The 23,364-nt window shown below is 37.6% G+C and overlaps 1 protein-coding gene across 1 annotated transcript in view; it reads right to left on the bottom strand.

Moving 5' to 3' along the window:
* Nucleotides 1–23,364, bottom strand: part of LOC306868806 (voltage-dependent P/Q-type calcium channel subunit alpha-1A-like) — a gene marked incomplete at its 5' end in the record, with an annotated part of 121,158 nt that overhangs the window by 66,532 nt on the left and 31,262 nt on the right. Inside the window, 16 exons of the mRNA XM_079415185.1 lie at nt 214–264; nt 1,109–1,215; nt 1,658–1,725; nt 1,829–1,946; nt 2,035–2,107; nt 2,263–2,394; nt 2,522–2,634; nt 3,014–3,126; nt 4,620–4,826; nt 7,759–7,833; nt 8,182–8,238; nt 8,473–8,588; nt 9,094–9,197; nt 12,647–12,834; nt 12,955–13,107; nt 15,376–15,467. Coding sequence (XP_079271311.1) covers nt 214–264; nt 1,109–1,215; nt 1,658–1,725; nt 1,829–1,946; nt 2,035–2,107; nt 2,263–2,394; nt 2,522–2,634; nt 3,014–3,126; nt 4,620–4,826; nt 7,759–7,833; nt 8,182–8,238; nt 8,473–8,588; nt 9,094–9,197; nt 12,647–12,834; nt 12,955–13,107; nt 15,376–15,467 — 1,767 coding nt within the window. The remainder of the gene's footprint in view (nt 1–213; nt 265–1,108; nt 1,216–1,657; nt 1,726–1,828; nt 1,947–2,034; nt 2,108–2,262; nt 2,395–2,521; nt 2,635–3,013; nt 3,127–4,619; nt 4,827–7,758; nt 7,834–8,181; nt 8,239–8,472; nt 8,589–9,093; nt 9,198–12,646; nt 12,835–12,954; nt 13,108–15,375; nt 15,468–23,364) is intronic.

Genomic DNA, 23,364 nt, shown 5'->3' with positions numbered 1-23,364 from the left:
GGTGATGAGTAGCAGGATGAAGAGAGAAGAAGAGACGAGGAGTGATAAACCCGTCCCATCCCACCCAGCGGTCTGGAGAACAGAGCGGGGAGCAGCACAGAGAACCGAGGAGGAAATGCATATGTCGAAAAGGCTGATGGGAGAAATGTGGGAGGTGTGGGGCGAACAGAGAGGCGTTTCGAAAGAACAGAAAGAGTATAAATGAATAAATACCAGTCCAGAAAGTGTTCTGTTGCATCAAGACGCTCAGAGTTTACTGTCACGCTGAGGAGGAAAACAGCATGTGAGAAACACAGAACATCTCTTTGCTCTTCTCCCTCATTCACAAGCTCCTCCTCAATAATACACACATATTCTCTCACGATTCTCTTCTTTTCCTGACAAATACTTGGATGCATTGGCACACTGACAAACTGGAATCATCCTCAATCGATCTGTGCCTCTGCATGCAAGTTGTGGGTATATAATTGTGAGAAGATCACAGATAAGCTTGTTGATGGACAGGAAACACAACATTATAGGTCTATAGCACCAAACATTACAGAAAAATAAATGAATATAATATATTATTTAAACTGCTATCTGTGTAATAATCCAGCAACTATGTTCCAAAACGCACTTACCAACCTAAACTGGATCTACTGTTTGTGAGTGACATTTTTAGATAATATGAACTTTAAAAACATGGGTTCTGATTCCTTTTGGGTTTTCTACAAATAGTTTGGCCAGGGGGAAGATACTTGGGTCTTTGTGACTTACAGTTTATGTTTGGGGTCAGTAAGTATTTTATTTTATTTATTTTTTTGGAAAGAAATTAATACTTTAATTCAGCAAGGACACATTGAATTGATCAAAAGTGATAGACATTTATATTGTTACATAAGATTTCCATTTCAAATAAATGCTGTACTTTCGACTGAATCCAAAAAAGCCAGATTGAAAGTGTTGCTGTCTGTTTTTTTTTTTTTTGTCTATTATTGACCCCTATGTTTATTTGGCTGATACAAGAGCAACACATAAAAACAAACATAAAAGGAAGACAAAGAAATTGTGGGAGAGAAAATGTGGCAGCAGGACAAAGAGAGAGATATGAGAGAGAGATACTCACGCAGCAATGGAGAGGTTGGCTGCAGACAGTGGGCTGACCTCTGCTACTTCCTTGGCCGCCTGAAGAGCCATTTTCTGATTGGCTGCTTGCTCTTCCTCCTGTTCATCCTATACATGGAGAGAAACATGAAGCATATTGGTTAAAATGTGATGCACGCTGGTGCGTAGGAGTTTGAAGGATATGACAGAGAGAAGGAGAAACATGGTCATTGAGAGTTCTCTTACTAGTGCCTAATGAGTTAATGCAACCACCGTAAGAAAATAATAAAGACAATTATTTAATGGACATAACATTTTTTTTTACCATGTACATAACTATTTATTAGAGATTCAACACTGATTTTTCCCTCAGAAATTTCTAAACAATCCCAAGCACACCACATGCAGTTTTGTGAAGTGAAGGATCCCAGTCTGCATTTATTTTAATATTTAATTTTACTTCATCATGGCTTTGTAAATCAAGTTTTTCTTTTTTGCTGAATGTTACTTTATTTATTTATTTGTTTGTTTGTTTTTAACCTCTGATCCATTACCCAAAAAGTGTATTTACCTTGGTCAGCTCTTGTGCATTGGCCAGATTGTCCACAGCGATAGCCAAGAACACATTGAGCAAAGTGTCTGTTCACAGAGGGGTTAAGGAGCATCATCTTAATGCTTCACTAGTGTATGTGAAAATTAAGCGAAACAGCACTGCAACATGCAATGCTATGTGTTTGGATACAGTTGCCGAAGAGTGTAAGAACGATGAAGAAGACTGAGAAAACCATGCCCTTTTTGACTCCGCCCTGAGACTCGATCCCATCATACATGACCATGTTCCAGTCTTCACCTGTCAGGATCTAAGGTGCAGCGAGAAGGTCCATAATCACAAAGCCATGGAAAACACACGGAATGATTGCACACTGTTTGATGGGCACATTTGCTTACCTGAAATACTGTCATTATTGCTGCAGGAAAAGTATCAAAGTTTGTAGGTGGTGTGCCGGCTTCAAAATTAAACCTGAAGAGAAGAAATGGTGGGTATATTATTGTTGCACAGAGTATTTCCATGCCATGCATTATTTAGGGCCTGGACTGACCCTGGAGACCCATGAAAATAAATAAATAAATATATACATTTTTCTGTTATTATATGTATTGTAGTGTTATACTGACTGTCCTCCAAAAAGCTGCATGCCCAGCAGAGCAAAGACCACGATGAAGAGGAAAAGGAGGAAGAGTAAACTGATAATGGATTTCATGGAGTTCAACAAAGACACCACCAGGTTCCTCAGAGACGCCCAATACCTGAAAATGGGAAAATTTAAAATGGGGACATTTAAAATGCTTGGTCCTTCTTAACAGTTCAACAGTTGAAAGGGATAAAGAGTGAGACAGAAAGACAGACATGGGACTCGAGACGTGAGAGACTCACTTGGTCACTTTGAAGATCCTCAGTAACCTGAGAGCTCGTAACACACTGATCCCAAACGAGGTTCCTGGCTGGATCATAGACCAGAGCACCTCGAAAATGCTGCCACAAATGACCTGTCCCACACACACACAAAGACACACACAAAGACACACATACACACACACATATATAAAACACACATTTAAAACTCATTCAATAACAGCAAGCCACAAAAAAAAGCCCTTATCCAAAGTCAAACACTAACCCATATCTGATTCTCACAGCTCGCACAAAATCATAATTTATTAAAACATCCAAAACACTGAAATACGGATTAAGAAACTGATTTAGTGCAGTGAATTACAGATTATACATACAACTTCAGTAACTATATCAATATTATGACCTGAAAGAACAATCAACGGCTGGTATAATGTTTTGGTTTCCTTCAAATGTTTTTTTTTTTTTTTTTGGGATTTAGTAAAAGAAGAAGTAGGGATGAGATAAACTCACAATGCAGTCAAAACAGTTGAAGGAGGAGTGAAAGTAAGGTCTGGTCCCCAGTCCATACATCTTAATACACATCTCTGACATAAAGATCCCCAGGAAGATGAACTCAGCAAAGTCTGGATTGAGGAGAGAGAGGGAAACAAAGAGACAAAGCATGTTTGAAAAGGTCAAAGATACAAAGAAAAGAAAGAAAACCATTTGTGTAGCCACATTTTAAAATATGTAAATTAATATGCATTATATGGGGGGGGGGCGCATTTATTTTAAATATACATTGCACAAACACACTTTATAAAAGCAAGAAACTTGTTGATTTAAAATGATAGAGATACTGTTCAAATAATAGATATGCTGTTTAATACTACGATTAGGAAGTTTAATGCTTGTCATACTGAAATGCTATTCAGATATTTTGTTTAAGTGTCCAAAATGTAATACTTTTGAGGGTATTACTCAAAGGGAATGTCTAATGCTATTTCATGCATTCTGATGTATGTACACTGCTAAAGAGTTGGATTCTCATGCTAAATATGACCAAAGTCTCAAAGTAGGAGTTGGACGGATGATGGAGAATTTCTGTGCCAAAGACACTCCTTCAGGGTTTGTATCTTGTACCCTTTTCTTCCCGTAAGAGTGGGCGCAGTCATTTGTAAATTCTATGGGTCTAGCTTCTGTTTTGCTGCTTGATAATGAAAATTGGTGTTTTACCATACCATTTTAATGCATTTCTTAATTATGAACACACTAGTCTGTAGTGCAGTTTTACTGTTTTACTGTTTTTTCACAGTTTTACTGTTTACTGCACATTGTTATTCTTCTCGTAATGAAACAGAAGTCTTGGCTATAGGCTTACTTCCGCATTGAAAAAAAAGGTGGATAAGTTTCGGAAAGTTGTTTTTGAGTATGACATCATACAGGGTGGAATTCATTTTATAGTCACTTCTCCCAGAAGAGCGCACACATGTCAACCAGAGCAAGAGCAAGGGCATGCCCATCAACGTGCTTCATTCATTAATTCGTTAGCCATATTTAATTGAAGTCAATAAAGTTTATGTCCCTGTTTTATTTATCTTGATGTCAGCTTGCAAACGATTGCTATGCAAAAGCTTTGCGTGCCCGTGACTCTTTAGCTCCGCCCACGCCTGGCCTCCAGGAGCTTGACTGTTTTCAGACTGTTTTGTATAAATCTGATAAACCCAAAGACTCTTCGGATATATGAAGGATGCAATACTACTCTCTATAAGTAGTCAAGATTCACATGATATTGGCAGAAACTGTGTGTTATGTCTGCTTTAATAAATAACATTAATGAAAAAACAAAGATACAAGAAGAGAAACAGAGAGTAAAATAGGAACATCTTCAGAAAGTAAAATAGGAAACCATAAAAAGGAAAATAAAAAAGGGAAAAACATTAAAACATCCTTATTTCTCCACTCATTTACATGCTATGAAAGAAATTTCACAGATTCGAGCATGTCTACACAGAAAATACATCCTCACATTTTTGCTGACTTTCCCACAAAATACGCCCCAGAAATACAGAAAAGTCTGCATGTTCTGTGTGGGCCTACTGTACTAATGAGAGAACAGACAGATGGACAGACTTACAGAGGAAGTCGGAGAGCTTTTCGGGCTGGTCGTAGTGCACAGCAGCCACACACAGAGTGTTGAGTCCCACCAGACACAGCACGGTCCAGTAAAACGCTTGCGTCTTCACTATGTGCCTGATGAAGAATCGCAGTCGACGCTCCTTTTTATGGAAGGAAGAGCCCTCCAGTTTCGCGCTCTTCAGACTGCCCCGTGCAAACGGAGAACCTGACGGTCGGAAAAGAAGCAGTTAAGCAGAGTGGCAAGGAAACAAAATACAATAAAATTAAATGAAAACTGAAATGTTGTATCTGATATGACATCTGAAAATTAGAGAGATAATTTTGTAATTCAGGTAAATTTATCAAAAGTTTTTACTCAAATTGTTCTGCTAAAAATATATTTTGTAAATCAAAATACATATACAAATTTACAAAATAATGCAATCAATCTTTTGGAGCCCACTGCAGATAAGTATATACTTATTGAAGTACACTAATAACAGGAAGAATTAAAAGACGTTAACAAGGGAACAGTGTTATTCAGGTGAACAATGGTCCCTTACAAAAAAAAAAAAAGATGGTATAAGATAGTAGTACCAGGGTTATTTATTATAAATATTATATGCAAATATTTAATATATCGATAGATAGATAGATAGATAGATAGATAGATAGATAGATAGATAGATAGATAGATAGATAGATAGATAGATAGATAGATAGATAGATAGATAGATAGATAGATAGATAGATAGATAGATAGATAGATAGATAGATAGATAGATAGATAGATAGATGTGTGACCCTGGACCACAAAACCAGTGATAAGGGTAAATTTTTTGAAATTGAGATTTATGCCTCATCTAGAAACTGAACAAATAAGCTTTCCATTGATGTATGGTTTGTTAGGACAGGACAATATTTGGCTATATATATATATATATATATATATATATATATATATATAATTATTTGAAAATCTGGAATTTGAGGGTGCAAATTTTTTTAACTTTAAACTTGTCCAAATTAAGTTCTTAGCAATACATATTACTAATCAAAAATTCAGTTTTGATACATTTACGATAAGAAATTTACAAAATATCTTCACGGAACACGATCATTACTTAATATCCTAATGATGTTTAGCATTAAATAAAAGTCTATAATTTTGACCCATACAATGGCTATTGCTACAAATATAAGCGTGCCACTTATGACTGGTTTTGTAGTCCAGGGTCACATATATACATACATACATAATATATATATAATACATCTATATATACAGTCATGGCAAAAAATATCGGCACTCTTGGTAAATATGATCAAAGAAGGCTGTGAAAATTAATCTGCATGGTTAATCCTTTTGATCTTTTATTTAAAAAAATTAATAAAAATCTAACCTTTCATTGGATAATAAGAATTTAAAATGTGGGGGGGAAATATCATTATGAAATAAATGTTTTTCTCAAATAAACGTTGGACACAATTATTGGCACCCCTAGAAATTCTTATGAGTAAAATATCTCTGAAGTATATTCCCATTCATATTCACAATTTTGAGCACTCCAGGGTGATTATGAACATGAAATTATCCAGCCATGGCTTTCTGTTTCACAGAAATATAAATAGGAAGGAAAAAGACCAAATTCCCTTAATCATCCATCACAATGAGAAAAACCAAAGAATATATTTCTGATGTGCAGCAAAAGATAACTGAGCTTCACAAGTTAGTGAAGTGGCTTTAAGAAAAGAGCTAGAGCAGTGAAAATTCCCATTTCCACCATCAGGGCAATAATTAAGAATTTCCAGTCAACATAAAATGTTACAAAACTGCCTGGAAGAGGACGTGTGTCTATATCGTCCTAATACACGGTGAGGAGGAGAGTTTGAGTGGCCAAAGACTCTCCAAGGACCACAGCTGGAGAATTGCAGAAAATAGTTGAGTCTCGGGGTCACAAAACCTTTAAAAAAATAGTCAAACAGCCCCTACATCACCACATGTTGTCCGGGAGGGTTTCAAGAAAACTATCCTTGCTCATCCAAAAACAAACTCCAGCGTATTCAGTTATCTGACACGACTGAAACTTCAAATGGGACTGGCTTCTATGGTCAGATGAAACAAAACAAAAAAAAAAGCTTTTTACCAGCAAACACTCAAGATGGGTTTGGTGAACACAGGGATAAAAAGTACCCCATGTGTACAATGAACTATACTGCTGTATTTTTGATGTTGTTGGCCTATATTTCTGCTGGAGGTCCTGGCCATCTTGTTTAGACACATGGCATCATGGATTCTATCAAATACCAACAGATAAAAAATCAATAAGTGACTGATTCTATTAGAAATCTTATAATGGGCCATGTTTGGATCTTCCAACCGGACAATAATCCAAACACAAACCTCAAAAACAACACAAAAATGGGTCACTGAGCACAAAACCAAGCTTCTGCAATGGCCATTCCAGTCCTCTGACCAGAACCCTGTAGAAAATGAGTGAGGTGAACTGAAGAGAAGCAGCACCAACATGGAGCTGTGAATCTGAAGGGTCTGGAGTGATTCTGGATGAAGGAATGGTCTCTGATCTCTTGTCAGGTGTTCTCTAACCTCATCAGGCATTATAGGAGAACATTTAGAGCTGTTAAACTGGCAAATGGAGATTTCAAAAAGTATTGAATAAAAGGGTGCCATTAATTGTGGCCGATGTATATTAGAGTAAAACATTGATTTCATAATGATACCCCCCCCCCCCCACCCCATTTTAAATTCTTATTATCCAATGAAAGTTTAGATTTTTGTGAATTTTTTTAAATAAAAGATCAAAAGGATTAACAATGCAGATTAATTGAAACAGCCTTCTTTGATCATATTTACCAAGGGTGCCGATACTTTTGGCCATGACTGTATATATATATATGGAAATGGAAAACATTTTTTTTAAAACCTATTCAAAATATTGATTATAGCTTATAGATTGTTACTTTTTATCGATACTATCCTACGGTTTTTAAACCGCCTTTTAAAGAATACCAAAAACTAAAAACTAACATGTTTTTATGGTAATTTTTATGCCAAAACTCCATATATCAAACCTGAGCCAAAAAACCTACAAGTTTACAAGTGTATTTGTGTGTGTTTTTATATAACTCAAATGCACCTATATCTCCATCTCCATCCTCTGCATCAAGCAGGTCTGCTTTATTCTTCTTGATGGTAGGCCTCCTTCGTGAGCCTGTGTGTAACAGACCACAGTCGCATACAGATATATGTTAATACATAACAGATAAATAGATGAACAGAAAGAACAAAACAAGACAACTAGGAAGTGTAGTTCGTCTATCACATGTCTGCTGTAAGCTACAAACTGACGGCCCATGTAAATGTGCTCATGAACACTACATTAACTGTGCATATGGACAAGAAGTATACAATATCACCCCCTCAGCACAGCCAACACGCTATTGATCTCTCTCTTCTTTTACAATGGGAAATCAACACCTAGTCCCAGTGAGGGAGCAAAGAGAGGAGCAGAGGGGGATGAAAAGGAAGGATGGAGGGATGGAGGGGTTCACATAAATACCGTCAAAGGGCATCCGGTCATCTGGGTCATTGTCCTCGTCAGCCAAAATCACTTCTTCTGTACACAATCAAAAAAAAGATTAATATCAAACCGCTGGAAAAGTCATGAAAATGGGGACAATTTCTAGTGCTTAAAGGAAGCCTAATGAAACATTTTGTACATTATCAGCACGTTCCAATACTGAGACGCACAAGTGTAAAGGCATCTGTATCAAAAGAGACAAGCTACTATCTGAATTCTTGGCTTTAGCTTCTCTCTGGAGTATTTAATGGCTCTTTCTATGGCATTTACCTGCTTTGCAGATCCACTCCAGATATCCGTTCAGCTCTCTCTCTATCTGCTGCTGACGCTTCAGCTTAAGAAACTCGCTCCTGTTCTCCACGCGCTCCCTTTCTTTGGCAAACTCTCTGTATCACATAGACATGTATACAAACAAATGCTTGTCAACGGACAAACACAAAATGCACATACACACTAGTTTTTTTGGAGATTTTTGGAGAGGGAAAAAAACAAGACATCTTGGCCACGAATTAACAATTCATTCCCACTACTTAATTCCCCTATTTTAGTTCAATTGTGGCCACGTTGTACTAAATTAAAATGAGGGAACTAATTCTATTACACCTCTTTTTTTATAATATTTGCATTCTAATCTAAAACAATTTTCATTTGTCATGGTTTACCCAAGATATCTAACTCTGGACAAGCTAATAAAAAAAATTATATCACACAATACACAATTTTATTTTATTTTTTAAACACATAACATCCACAAACTGTATAGTTCACATAAAATCCACAAAACTATCATGAACACTGTAGTTCATAAGCAAATCAGACAATGCACCAGTGTCGACCTGAAAAAATGCCAGCAGAATTTGAGAAGAGCTCACACTGTCTGAGGTTTCTTACCCTGACAGCACACCCAGCACAAGATTGAGCATGAAGAAGGAGCCGATGATGATAAGGGGGATGAAGTACATCCAGTTCCATGCACTCCCTGAAGCATCATTGCTCTGTAACGGCATAAAACAGCCCAGTCAGTACCATGAGGCACACATCCAAACATTTTGTCTCTCTCCAGCTGGGAGTACAGTTTGTTCATCTGGTTTTCTTTGTGTTTGCCTTCCCAAGACTCTGCACAGATCACTTACAATGGTGTCAAGTAGAAAGACATCAGACTGTTTGCCTTTTTTATTTGGTAATTTTTTTAAGGTGACGGGAAATTTGTCCCCACTAACAGAGGATGAGAACATCTATGACAGAACCGTGGCAGATCCTAGGACACCACGTTCCATGCGCCATGCAACCTGAGAATGGCAACCATCTGGCTGGGGCTGCTTCATCTGTGGTACACACAGCTGAGTGCTCAGCACCGCTGCACCCTGTCACTGCAGAGAGGAACAAATGGGCAGCCATCTTGTGTGGCATTGCTCCACTGGCTGCCTCTAGGGAAGAAGCCCATGCAGGCTACAAAAGCCCAGATCGAAACAGCCCACAAGTGCTGCTTTAGGAAAACTGGAGATGCTACAATCTCTGCACATTTTTGGTATTTAGGCATTTCAAGGGGACAGATTTTGTTTTAAAGGGATAGTTCACCCAAAAATGTACTTACGTTATGTCGTTCAAAACCTGTATGACTTTCTTTCTTCCAAGGAACACAAAATATGTTTAACAGAATGTTTAAGCTACTCCCTTCCATAGTGAAAGTGGATGGGGAACAAGGATTGTCAATCTCAAAAGGACACAAAAAGCACCATTAAAGAATAAAAAAAAAAAAAGGTCATATGGCTTGTACATTATACTCAATTATTATTCAAGTGTTCTGAAGCTATTATTCACTGAAAATCTTAGACTTTCATTGAAAAGCAGCTTGGACATTGAGCTAAATACTTCCTTTAAAAGATTAATTTTTGGGGGGCATTTTGAATTTATTAATATAGGATTGTTTAGAGTAGACAGGAAGCAAAGTGGGAGGGGGGGGGGGGGGGGGGGTGTTTGGGAAATGTCCTTGAGCCGGTATTCGAACTCGGGATGCCTGCAACACAACACGTTTTATGTTGGCACACTGCTCACTAGGCTATTTCGTCAATGCTAAATATTTCCTTTTCCATTACAAAAAACCCCCAAAAAGTTCATAAGTGTTTGGAACTAAGGCTGGGAAAATTAATCGATGCATCGCGAATCGAGAAATGATTCTGCATTGAATTTGAGATTTTCCGATTGCATCGCAATTCTCTCTCGAATTGATTCTGAGCTTTAACAGCAGATGGCACTACATGCTTTAAAAACAGCGGTCCTCTGCTTGCTTCCAATTATTTACACGCACTTGAACCTAAAATAATCATTCATAAACTTCAAAAAGGATGAAGCGAATTATAAGGATGTTCACAGTAGGCTGTGTTTGCATTAATCTCGTTTTCATAAAGGGAAAGGGAAGTGGTGTATGGCCAAGTATGGTGACCCATACTCGGAATTTGTGCTCTGCATTTAACCCATCAAGTGCACACACAGTAGTGAACATACACCCGGAGCAGTGGGCAGCCATTGCTGCGGCACCCGGAATAAAAGCATTAAAGCATTAAAATAAAAAGAATAAAAAGCACAATTACATGACTCAGTTAAACGCACAAGTGCTCTTCAACGCTCTTCTTCGTGAGCATTTGAGTGTGCAGTTAAAAACTAGATTAGAACGCAATCTGCTGTTAAAAGCTCAGAATCGATTCCAGAGAGAATCGCGATGCATTCTTAAAATCTCAGAATCGATCCATGAATCGCAATGCATAGATTTATCGTCGCAGCCCTGTCCAGAACTCATATCTGAAGTGAACTAGCTAATCTTTTAAGGATATTTTAAAATAACCTAGCTGAATCCGCTGAGATCTTTAGATTTTGTTTTCCATGTACATTACATTTATGCATTTCGCAGATGCTTAAATTCGAAATGAGAAAAGAACTAAAACAATGTCAATATTTGTAATATACAATGGCATTTTGTTGTAGCCTCATAGTCTTCACTGTCCCTTCTTGTCTCCCTTGATCTGCCCCATTTCTTTTTCATCCGCTCCTTCACTCTCTTTGCATGTCTGAGAGCTCTGAAAGCCCCAGTATGTACTGCAGCTTTTTTGCAATTAAATTTTCATTGGTTTCTTTCTCAGCAGCTGTAAGAATAACTTCAGTTGAGAGGGGTCTGTTATATATAGAGCCCCGTTCACTGGAGAGAAACAGGAGGAAGAAAAATCGGGGGTACAGCGAGCCAAGCAGCGAGAGTAATAAAAAGAAAACAGGGATAAAAATACAGTAAAACCAAATAAGAGATGATGACATCTGATTGGGCTGTTCAGAACTGCAAGCCTTAGTCATACGGAATAACCATCCTCAGGCTAATTCTCATTGGCAAGATCATTTCTAAAATAAACCTTTAATCCTTCAGGTAAACCTGCTGTTGATTTGCGAGATGGATTGACGTGGCATTGGGATTAAACTGGCCCCTGAGGTAACATCATTAGTTTGTGAAAATCTTGAACATAGCATTGACTTCACTGCCCTATTTTCTGTCGCAGAGGGCGGGTGAACTCACCGGAAACAGCGCTGTCTGTTCAGAGAGTACAGGCTGGCCACGAGCGATAAGACTATAAATGCACTGCACTGTCTTTGACTCTATAGGTGAGATTTTGCTTACTGTATGTCTGCGTCTGAAAGGTACAGGGAATGTGGATTAGGTGGGGCTGTTCAGTCCCTTAGATTGGATACTTTCTGATAATCTTTAAGTAAAATAAATCAGTAACCCTCTACTCGGAGGATAAATCAAAACCATAATAATACAGGATGTCCATGTTAAAAGGTCAAGCCCACCAATTCCAAGCCCATCTAAGACAAAAGTGTCTTTTGCACACAAAGACTGCTGTGCTGCTATAAAATATATATTAAATAGAAATAATACTTTTATTCAGCAAGAATGCATTTTATTGACTCCAATAAATGCTTTATTTGAATTTTTCAGAGAATCCTGAAAGCATCACAGTTTCCACAATGTTAAGCAGCACAAGTGTTTTCAACATTTATTGTAATGAGAAAGGTTTCTTGAGCAACAAATCAACATATTATAATGATTTCTGAAGGATCATGTGAGAAAACTGCAGTAATGATGCTGAAAATTCAGCTTTGTCATCACTGTAATACATTTTAATATATATTAAAATAGAAACCAATATTTAAAATTGCTCACAATTTCACAAATTACCATTTTTATTGTATGTTTGATCAAGTAAATGAACAGTAGGGTGTGCATGTAGTGTGCATGTATGCATGTATGTATTTATGGTTTCACACAAGCACTTTAGAACAATTAGAATTGAACATCTCTTGAAACATCATTTGGGGTCTATTTAAGCATAGGTCAAAAAATCCAAAAATAAATGAGGAAGCTCTATGGCTTTAGTGACATTTTGTATATGTGACTTACATAGTATAACAGGTCAGTCCAGCCCTCCATGGTGATGCACTGGAAGACTGTGAGCACGGCAAACAGGATGTTGTCAAACTGGGTAATACCATAGTTGGGTCCAATCCAGTACTTTTTACATACTGTTCCATTAGGACAGGTCCGAGCGTTAGTTTCATTTCCGCATGGAAACTCCTCTCGTATCTCATCTATCAGAAAGAATAGTTTTTTTTATACACAATCAAATTGGTCTGCTTGCAAGAGTTTGTGACAGTTTTGGAGATCATGAATGAAGAAATCTGCGAATGAGAACAAGCACAAAGGCTTACCGGTGATGTTGTCAAAGCAAGTGGTGTGAAATTTGCCCATGTAGAACTCAAGACCAATGATGGCGAACATGAGGATGGCAAAGAAGAGCAGCAGACCGATCTGCAGCAGAGGGATCATAGCCTTCATGATGGATTTAAGCACAACCTGCAAGCCTGGAAGAAAGAGAACAAGCATTTTAACATTGTCGAAGGTTTTTTTTGTTGTTGTTTTTTGCAGCATAAAATTGGATTCCAAATAAATTTTGGCAGAGGGTATAATGGGCACAAAGGGTATAACGTAAGTGAGAATGATCATATTTCTAATATACTGCATCAGCATCATAAAAGCAATCCTTACTCTGCACCGTTTTCAAGTCTACTCAAGTCATGTGATAGTTTCATTTGAGGAACCTAACGCTATTTAAATGGATAGTTCACCCAAAAATGAAAAGTAGTTATATTAAAGAGTTATATTAAAAAATGTCCTGGCTCTTCCAAGAAAGCCATATATAGAGGTTGAGGGTGAGTAAATCATGGAGTAGCTGTCCTTTTTGGATGAACTATGCCTTTAATCCTCCCCTTTAACCAAACTCTTATATGACATTCACAGGTGCATTTTTAAACACATCAAATTAGTCATGTGACATGCCATGTGCCATATCATAATAAGCGTAATTATGAGATACCAACTTGTAAAAAGCATTCACGTCCTCGAAGAAGTAATAATTACAACTTGTGAACTGTGAGTTTTCAGAGAGCTACGGCTTGTACCACGTGACCGCTGCAGCTCACGCGGAACCAGCGAAAAATGGCAGCGCTTTCAAAGAAAGCTATTACTGATCAAAAAAGGGGAAAATAGATACACATATAGATACCATAATATAATATAACATAAAAACATATTATATGTAAGTGTTCATACTGTTATTATTTTGTTGTTGTTTGTTTAGTTTAGCAATAACACATTTATCGCTGTAATTAATAATAAAGTGACGTGACATGAAAGTGACGTGACATGTGGCCAAGTATGGTAACCCATACTCGGAATTTGTGCTCTGCATTTAACCCATCCAAAGTGCACACACACAGCAGTGAACACACACGCAACATGAACACACACCTGGAGCAGTAACAACAAACAAACAAACAAGAATTATTTTTACCTGACACGCTTGCATGTTTTGCAATATTTAGCAGTAGCATACAAATGTAAAATTATGTGTTTTACAGCTGCCAGTAACATTCTTTCACGCGGTCGTGGGTTCATTTTGTTGACTGTTGCTATAGAAACGGACAATCCCCAGCCCGAAGATGTGAACAGCACCGAGTTGAACGTCACATGTTGTTATCTCTGAATAATGGTAATTACGATACCAATTTCTCCCTCAGACATTTTCCTGGTTGCATTTGCACCAGCAGCGACAATTCTGAAGCTGCGATTTACAAACGTCAACAACCGGTGAATTGAGGACAACGTGATCGTAGCTGTTTTTGTTGTGGGTTTTGCAATAACAGAGATGGAATGTAAACACACAGTTTACGCGATTGAACATCTGCCTAAATCTCCTGTGACAACTTGCAGTGTTACATATCATCGAGGCTGAGAAAAGAACTAAATACTGCAGACAACAGGTAATTTCCACTATCACTGTTTTCCATGTTCATGGAGTAAATATTTTTACACGGCTTTTTAAAAATGCCGGGTAGCCAGTGTTTCGCATGCGTTTGTCCACTCAGCATACACTTAAGTCACTGGCAGATCCTACAGAAGTGTTTTAGATCCTACTCTGAAGAAGGAGCTAAATTAGTTCCCCCAAACGCACTTCCTAGAACTAAATATGTTCCTAGATCCTGTGGTGCGAACACACCAAAAACCGGAAACCAGTAGTTCTAGGAACTATGAAAAGGTTTCTCTGGTGCGAAAGCCCCTGATGAGTTCAAACCTAGTGTGATGGACTATTTTTGCAGCTACAGGATCAATCCATCGTAGTGTTCCAATAGTCCCTTTCACTTTCAATTCTCACGCACTATTATTTTTTGCTGATAAAGTCTTGTCATACTTTGTTTATGCAGCCATGATCATTAATTAAGATTTTTGTTCTTAAAACACCAAATATTTGGCTGTCAGGGTCACAGAGGCTCCTGCTAAATGGGCTGCCAAGCATTTGTAATTTTGGAAATCTAACAAAGCACCCATTTCACCCATGGCTTGTACTAAAGACTGATGAACACAACGAACACAATACAACTACACTACTACACTGATTTACAAACTAAAGAACATAGACAATGAAAAGATAAATATAAGCAAATTATTTATTTATTTTTTGCTGTAGCCTACACAAATTATATGAACCCCTTTAAAAATTAGTGTTAACGTTAGTTTGTCCAACACCTGCACGTATACTGTACATGAGTAAACAATGACAATATGTTACTCACTGGGAATCCCTGACACCAGTTTGAGGGGTCTCAACACTCGAACAGCACGCAGCGTCCTCAGATCAAAGTCTGAGCCCACTGTGGACAGGATTCTGGAGAGACAAGAAAAGACAAGGTCAGTCAAAGTTTAACCTGGGATATTGTGATAAACAGCAGCCCTTCTACTCATACAGGATTTGTTTTTAGTGACAGCATTTTTGAATTGGGAAAAGCATGTGTAAAAGGTGACAAAGGCACTTAACCCGAGCTCATGTAAACCTATTTGCATCCAGACTAAACTAATGCCCATTCTGAACACTGATAAAGTGAAAATCCTAAATGACCATACAGTATTAACTCTTCCCCTAGTCAGACATTTACTCGACAATGTGTGAATCCAAGACTATGGAATCCAAGAAAATAAGCAGTGGGCACTAATGGTTTCAGATAGGATGGCACACACTGCCCGTCCTCCCGCAGAGTGAATGTCAGAGGTCCGTGCGCAGAGAATAGAGATAAATGTGGATACCGCTGCTTTGTATTCATATGACCTTTATTTGTGCAGGAAAGTCACTGGAAACTGATTCTCTTCAGTGATAACATGCAGAGAAGAAAAAAGACGTGAATCCAACTGAATCGATACAGTGAAACTGCTAGTGAAACATGTGACACGGGAATTTTAATCAACATTCAGACCCACAGTTGCAGTAAAATATCAGTTTCAACATCACGTGTTTCTGGACACAGCTGACAACCTAAACCGGCTTCATTGGGAAGGACATAAAGGAAAATTACCCTTGACATATTACAACCTGTCTAAAACTGCTTTGATATGAGTGTCTACTAAACAAATCTGCTGTCCTTAGTGTTCAATAGAACAAAAAAAAGCAAAGGACATAGGAGAGGCTTAAGGAAGGCAGGTTATGCAGTTAATATTAATGTTAATTACTGGGGTTGGACAGAAATGAGAAATAAAGGAGGGGGGAGAGAGCGAATGAACAGAGCAAAAGGGGAGGAGGTGAAGAAAGAGAGCCAAAGGGGGTTGGAGGAGGAAGAGGGAACAGAGAAAGGGGAGGAGCTGGATGAGAGTGAGAGGAAGATGCTGACTGGCTGATTTATTCCCATCTCTCCTCGTCTATTTATAGAGCTGCAGTCTGAGAGCCACCACTGTCAGCTGTACCTGACTTATTATACAACACTTTCTCCCCCGTTCTCTAACACACTCACACACTTGTGTTTCTATGAGGGTGGGGACTTTTCATTGACTTCCACTGTTTTATAATGAGCTAATGACGCTTTTGATTCGTAAGCCTGTTCCTAACATTCAAGCAAACCCTTATATTTTCATTAAGATATTTTTCAATATGTTTATTAAGCCATGTTTCTTATATAGACTGTTGGTAAAACCTGTAATTTCAGGTTTTACTATTGGGGGACATTGGGTCCACACAATGGGCAAATCCTGACTGAGGATTTCACATTAACATTATGTATGCAAATTAACAAACATACATCCACAAATAAAATCCTAATTGCTTGAGTTAACATTTTTAATGACTATAAATAAATTTAAAAAAAAAACAAGAAGAGGCAGACACACAGCCAAACCACACGTCAAATTTAATAAAAGTAAAATAAACTTTGTAATCCAATTTAAATGTTGAATATTTCAACTGAAAGCCTATTCATAAAAAACTAAACAAAAAACAGCCCTAGCAGTTAGTGTACATGTTCTATTCTATTGTATTCTATTCTAAAATACCTAGAGGCCCCCAGGTAATCTAAATTTAAGACCCCCACTGTAAAGCTACATAAAATGTTATTTCCACTAGACTGGATGTGCTGAGAGAGATGCCTTGCTGTTTTGAGCTTGGGAGGTTTAGGAAGGTGAACAGTGGGTGTGTGAGCTCCAGTTGAGCTCCCAAAGTACCTGGCACATTGGGTTTATGGGATACAGAGGAGGACTCACAGGTGTTTACACCGCACTGACAGGGGGCAGCCCACTGGGAGGCATCTGTCAATCCATCTCACCACAATCCCAGACACACACTGTGAGTGTGGGACAATGTCTGTACGACTGGGAATGAGAGAAAACAGAAGGGAGGTGGCAGTGTTTTTTGTAACAATGGCTGTAAATGTAGGTCAGTGCTGCTACTAGTCAAAGCACTACCATTCGGTTAGCAATACTCTACAGATACAGTACCAGCAGTGAAGCCAAAAATACATTCAGTTTAGAGAGCCGATGAGGATGACTCTCACCATAGACTTCCTCACAATACACAATATCCCCATAGCAACCGGCTATTCCTCATTCAGATAGTTTCTACGGTTACCGGGGCCTTCTCATTCATAACTGTTTCCATGGGAACAAGAGCCATTTCTCATTGATATAATCTTAGCATCACTGCGCTAACAAGGCAAAAGGAGGGTTTTGATGGGTTTATAAACATACAGCAACAGCATTCACATGCTCTGCAGTCTGTCCAATACACAGTCAGATATTATTTTTTGAATACAGACACAGTATACATTATCTCTGTAAGTACAAGGGGGAAACAATCACTATGAAATATCAACTAAAACATTATACTGGATTTTATGTGACCATACAGAAATCCGAAATCGTGTGCATAAACCAAAATAGACTCAGTCAATTGGTTCCTCAAATGATTCTCATGTTTAAATCTCCTGCCCTGGAGGAGCTTTTCAGTGTCCTTTTTGTCCTATTTCTCTGTGCATCTACATAAGATAAAACACCCTTCCCCCACACACACACTTCCTTGGTTTTGGGGGACATTCCATTGACATGATGGTTTTTATACTGTACAAACTGTATTTTCTATCCCAATAACCCTAAACCTAACCCTCACACAAATTCACACAGATTTATAAGCCGTTTTCCTCATGGGGACCTAAAAATGTCCCTTCGAGGTCAAAAATTACTGGTATTGCTATCATTATCCCTATTCAGATGGGACTAGTTTTCTAATCTATGTTTGAGTTTTGATTCTTATCACCTGACGTCTGTGATTTTCATGTACCAATTCGGATGGGACTAACATCTCCATGTTTATTACAGAGGTAGGAGGGTCTGTTTTGTACATCTGGGTGTTTCAGAGATCACATGCTCTGTATGTGTGCTTAGCGTATAGAGTGCAGAAATGAACGTGAGTAATTTTACCTGACGCTGATATTACAATAGCCAATCTTAACAGTTTACGTGATCTGGCTCTTGATTTTATTATTGTTATTGTTTTATAATTTTTTTGCTGGGAGGCAAATATATCAAACATACGCCCAGTAAGAGCGTCTATGGTAATTCATGTTGGCCAAAACACACAAGGAAACACTTTGTGAAAAACAAATATCACCGGCAATCACAGACATCGCATTCGGACAGGATTACTTTTCTCAGAGGATCACTGAGTTTGCAGAAAAACAGTAGGTAATTTGCTCTGGAATTATTACAGAGGTTTTGTGAGAAAAACACAGATATGGCAGATTCGGATGGGATTAAAATCACCAAGTACATCTGTGAAACACAAATTTCTCTAACGACCCCCTGTAAAACTAGTTCCGTCCGAATAGGGCTATTGTGGGGACATTTGTTCCATAGTATAGGGAATACCAGGTACACACACACACACACATACACAGATGACTAGGTAAAGTGAACCTGACACTAATAAATTCCCTGGTTAAAACAAGTTATTACCATCAATGGACCCTAATGGTGGTGTATATTAATATATATGATAAACTGCATAAATAAATAGCATATTTTCTTTCAAAGAGTCAATTTTAAGAGTCAATGTTAAAACTTAGCATTTGTAACTATAAACACTATTAAATATATAAAGCATAGAATAATGATTAGAGGAGTAATTTGTGATTATAATTATAATTAATTTTACATTACTTTTGCATGCAATTTGACCCTTTGCAGGACATTTGATTGACAGGTGATCTGACCAATCATAACACTGAACCGCTATTTTGTTTGACACACAAACCAGACATGAGAGTAGATTAATGTCGGTGGATTTAAACTTGAAAAATGTTGTGTACTGACGCCATACCACGGTTGAAATAAAATACGTTCTGATGTTCATTCATGTTTATTTCATTCTTTAAGTAAATACATTCAGTTCACGTACCACTTGAACTGAGGCACTACAGTGATCTATCATGACACATTAAAGAGCTACAAAACAGTTTTTAGTGTTTTAATAAAAAAATTTAAAAAGTTCAGATTTGAAAGTTCAGACTTTGTTTCATACCAGAAAGCCATGACGCTCTCACGCCACACTCCATGTTCTCATGCAGTGAAAAATACATCATCGTGCCGACAGACAAGACAGAACAGGTTACTTCTGGAATGAAACAAAGTCTCAGCATTCAAATTTGGTTATTTTTTAAGAAGATCAAACAATAAATACAGTTTTGTAGCTTTTAAATGCGTCGTGACAGATCGCTGTAGTGACTCAGTTCAAGCGGCTTTTGCTATTTACTTAAAGCACAAAATAAATGAAATAAATATCAGAAAGTATTTTATTTCAACCACTGAAAGACATCACCACTAGGGATGTGTGGGTCTAGTCGACTAAACTGTACAGCTCCTGTTAGTCGACACTGAAAACAATAGTCGATTACACGAGAGAGAAAAAAACCATGATGATTTTATCATTCAAATTACCATCATTTTAACGTTACATTTAAAACATTTTAAATAAGTTAAAATAAAACTTTGGAAAAAGAATACATATCAAAATATTTAACTATATATATATTTTAAAAAGCGTATCTGGGCGGAAACTACCTCAGACCTCGCATGCGTTTTCTTCATGTCAGTTGCCAGCTCAAAATGACCATGCGAAAGACCACAAGGTGTGGGATTATTTTGAATTTGAAGGAAACGGAAAAGTTTTGTGTAAACTGTGTAATGTCAGATTGGCTTACAATAACTCTACTGGAGCGATCATATTCAATACAGGGACATATGCGTTAGATTGGAGGCTAGCCATAGCCAGCAAATGTCAATTATGTCATAAGCCCGATTCGGACGGTAATTGTTTCTCATATAGACGTCTGTAAAAATTCATGTACATATCACCACAGTGATAAAACTCATGGATTCGAATGGCGATTTATTCACAGTGGAGGATAGAGTTCTGTGATCTTACGAACCCGGGAACACGCTGCTCACGTGGCCAGTCACATGATTGTGTGCTGTAAATAAAATTAACTTTATTTACAAATGTATTATTATTATTTTGTAAAATGTATTTAAAAATACTTATTATTTATGTAAAATGTATTCTTATTATTCCAAGCATATTTTATCATGTATAATCCTATTTATTATTTGATTATTTAAATCTCCTGTTTAAAAATAGAAAAATGCGCGCTATTGTATAAAATTATACGTGATATATATCCGTTTATAATACACATTTTAAAATTGTATTGCATACCTGCTGCTGCCACAATAAAGACCCATTTCGAATGTTTACGTGCTTTTCTTCTCTTTCTGCTCTAACTCGCTGTGGTGGAGCCGTTATGAAGTATTGTTCTTTTAAATACTTTCCAGCATTTCAGAAATAAATATGTATGCAAATTACACCGAAGTACAACATCCAGGTGAAATCGATTCAAAATTCAGCGTTTAAACCCTTTTTGAATCGATTTCTTCGGACGGCAATTAAATTACCACATGACCTTGGTGTTTGTCAAAAAACAGTAGGTAATTCGGCCGGGGATTTTTACGGGGGTGGTGAGAGAAAAACACAGATGTCCTGGATTCGGACGGCATTAAAGTCACCAATTACCCCCTGTAAATGGTGAAAATCACTTGCGTCCCCCTGAGAAGCAATTACCATCCGAGTCAGGCTTTAGACAATATAGCCAACATGAAGTATGCCTACATTTTAAAAGCTGTTTTAATGCTATTCCTTGATAAACTTTCCTATTGTTTTTGACTAGTGTTTTAATATGTTGGCTAATGTTATATGAAAATGAAGAATTCTGCATTGCTCCAGCCGATCTGAATAAATAAGATATGCACTGGTTTGTTGAGTGTATGCTCTTCCTTTTGTTTAACGACCGCCTAAAATTAAATGATGATAACGCTAGGCAAGCATACAGCATAATCGTGACCATTTTTTAGCAGAATGCATTAAGGGATCTGACAGTGTGATTCAAAGATTAAGTATTTCAAGTGTAGGCTGTTACAAAGACACACACACTGTTGTTGTTGCTTTTTTCTTTTGTCATTTTTGGTGGGTTTCTAGCTTTTAGACTAGTAGACTAGTTGGATACAAAACTTCTGTTTAAACGACATATCCCTAGCCACCACCACACCATTTTTCGAGTTTAAGTCCACCCATGTTAATCCACTATCCTGTCTGGTTTGTTTGTCGGACAAAATGGCAGATTCGGTGTTATAAGTGGTCAAATCACCTGTCAATCAAGCTCTTTGCGAAGGGTCAATTGCAACCTCAGTCAGCAATGACAAACATTTTTTGGAATAGCTGCATTTCAGCTAATGTATCCGTGTTCGGTGATTTTGCAATATTTCTGCCATTTCAATCATTTAACCATACTGTGTGTGCGTGAATCGTGCATTTGTGCACTCTGTGCTTGATGCTGCGGCTGTTTTACATCAAATTTTGATGCGTTTTGAGTATATTCTATCAGAAAATAAAGAGAAAGAGGAAAAAGAGAAAAGGCTATCAATGTGCGTTATATCAAAGGACCAGGGCTGAGGTGCTGAGAGGGGACATATCATTTCATCTTCAAAGTGCTCCTCAACTGAAAGACACATCCGCCATTTACCTACCACAGCAAAGAGAGAACAGCTGTGAAGAGAGAGAGAATATCAGCGTGTGAGGAGAGGGAGAGGGAGAGAGAGAGAGAGAGAGAGAGTTCTTGTGTCTCAAGGCTTTGCTGGATGATTGATCATCTGCAGTAGTGAAAAACAGGTTACTGCAGCAGCTCCTCCACAGACTGCTCTCATTGGCTTGCTCTATTACTCCTCTCTCTCTCTCTCTCATCTCTCTCTCACACACATATACACACACAAGCCACTGCTTGTTTCCAACCTATTGCTTCTCGAGTTGCATCTTTCTCTTCTCTTTTCCTTCTTTTTCCCTTTTCTTCACTAAACCCTTGGAAACACGGAAAGACAAATCCAATATCACACTGCAGTTCATTCCACCAGCCAAAGCAGTTGCTCTCGCTGTCTTTCTCCGTTTCTAATACTCGCTTCCCTTTCCTCCTTTACCCTTGCTCATGATGTATTTGTTTTTCTTCTAAATAAATTGTGAGGCAATTTAAAGAGGACAACTGCTCAACCTACTTCAAATGTTCACTGTGCACATGATAAAGACTGGAGCGAGGAAAGAAAATGGCTGCAGCAGGCAAACAGGGCTATAGCTCTCCTCCCTACTGCAGCCAACACACCCTCTGACCCATTTACACACACACACACACACAGTCTCAGAAAGATCAAACAGAAGAATATAATTCTGTATGTACACATATAAGCATATATTTACAGAGAAGACATGGTATACACGCACCTATGCTTATACCCTTTCAAAAATACACCATAGTAATCACAGTTTAGAGTTAATACAGACATTTTCTAAATAGTAATTATTCTTTGTTCTTGATTTTCTTAATTCAAGTTTTTACATTTTTTTCCTTTGTTATATTCGCAAAAATGCACATAATAATGAATGACAATTGAGAATTAGTATCATTATTAATAACAATAAAAATATGTTGTTGCTGTTATTATTGTTATTATTAGAGGTCATAGTATACTGTCAAAAATAAACAATTTTCACTCAGAAACTGCTAGGAAATTTAACAAACAATTACAACGAAATGCTATTTGTTTTTATAGTGTAGTAATTAATTTACAGTAAAAGTAATGAGTAGTATTAATTAATATATAATACACTTGTGTTCTTAGGTTGCAAGTCAATCCTTTTACCATAATATTTT

This window comes from Barbus barbus, assembly GCF_936440315.1.
Source record: "Barbus barbus genome assembly, chromosome: 4".
Classification (NCBI taxonomy): Eukaryota; Metazoa; Chordata; class Actinopteri; order Cypriniformes; family Cyprinidae; genus Barbus; species Barbus barbus.
The sequence above is the reverse complement of the archived record's forward strand: the minus strand, read 5'-3'. Positions and strand labels throughout refer to the sequence as shown.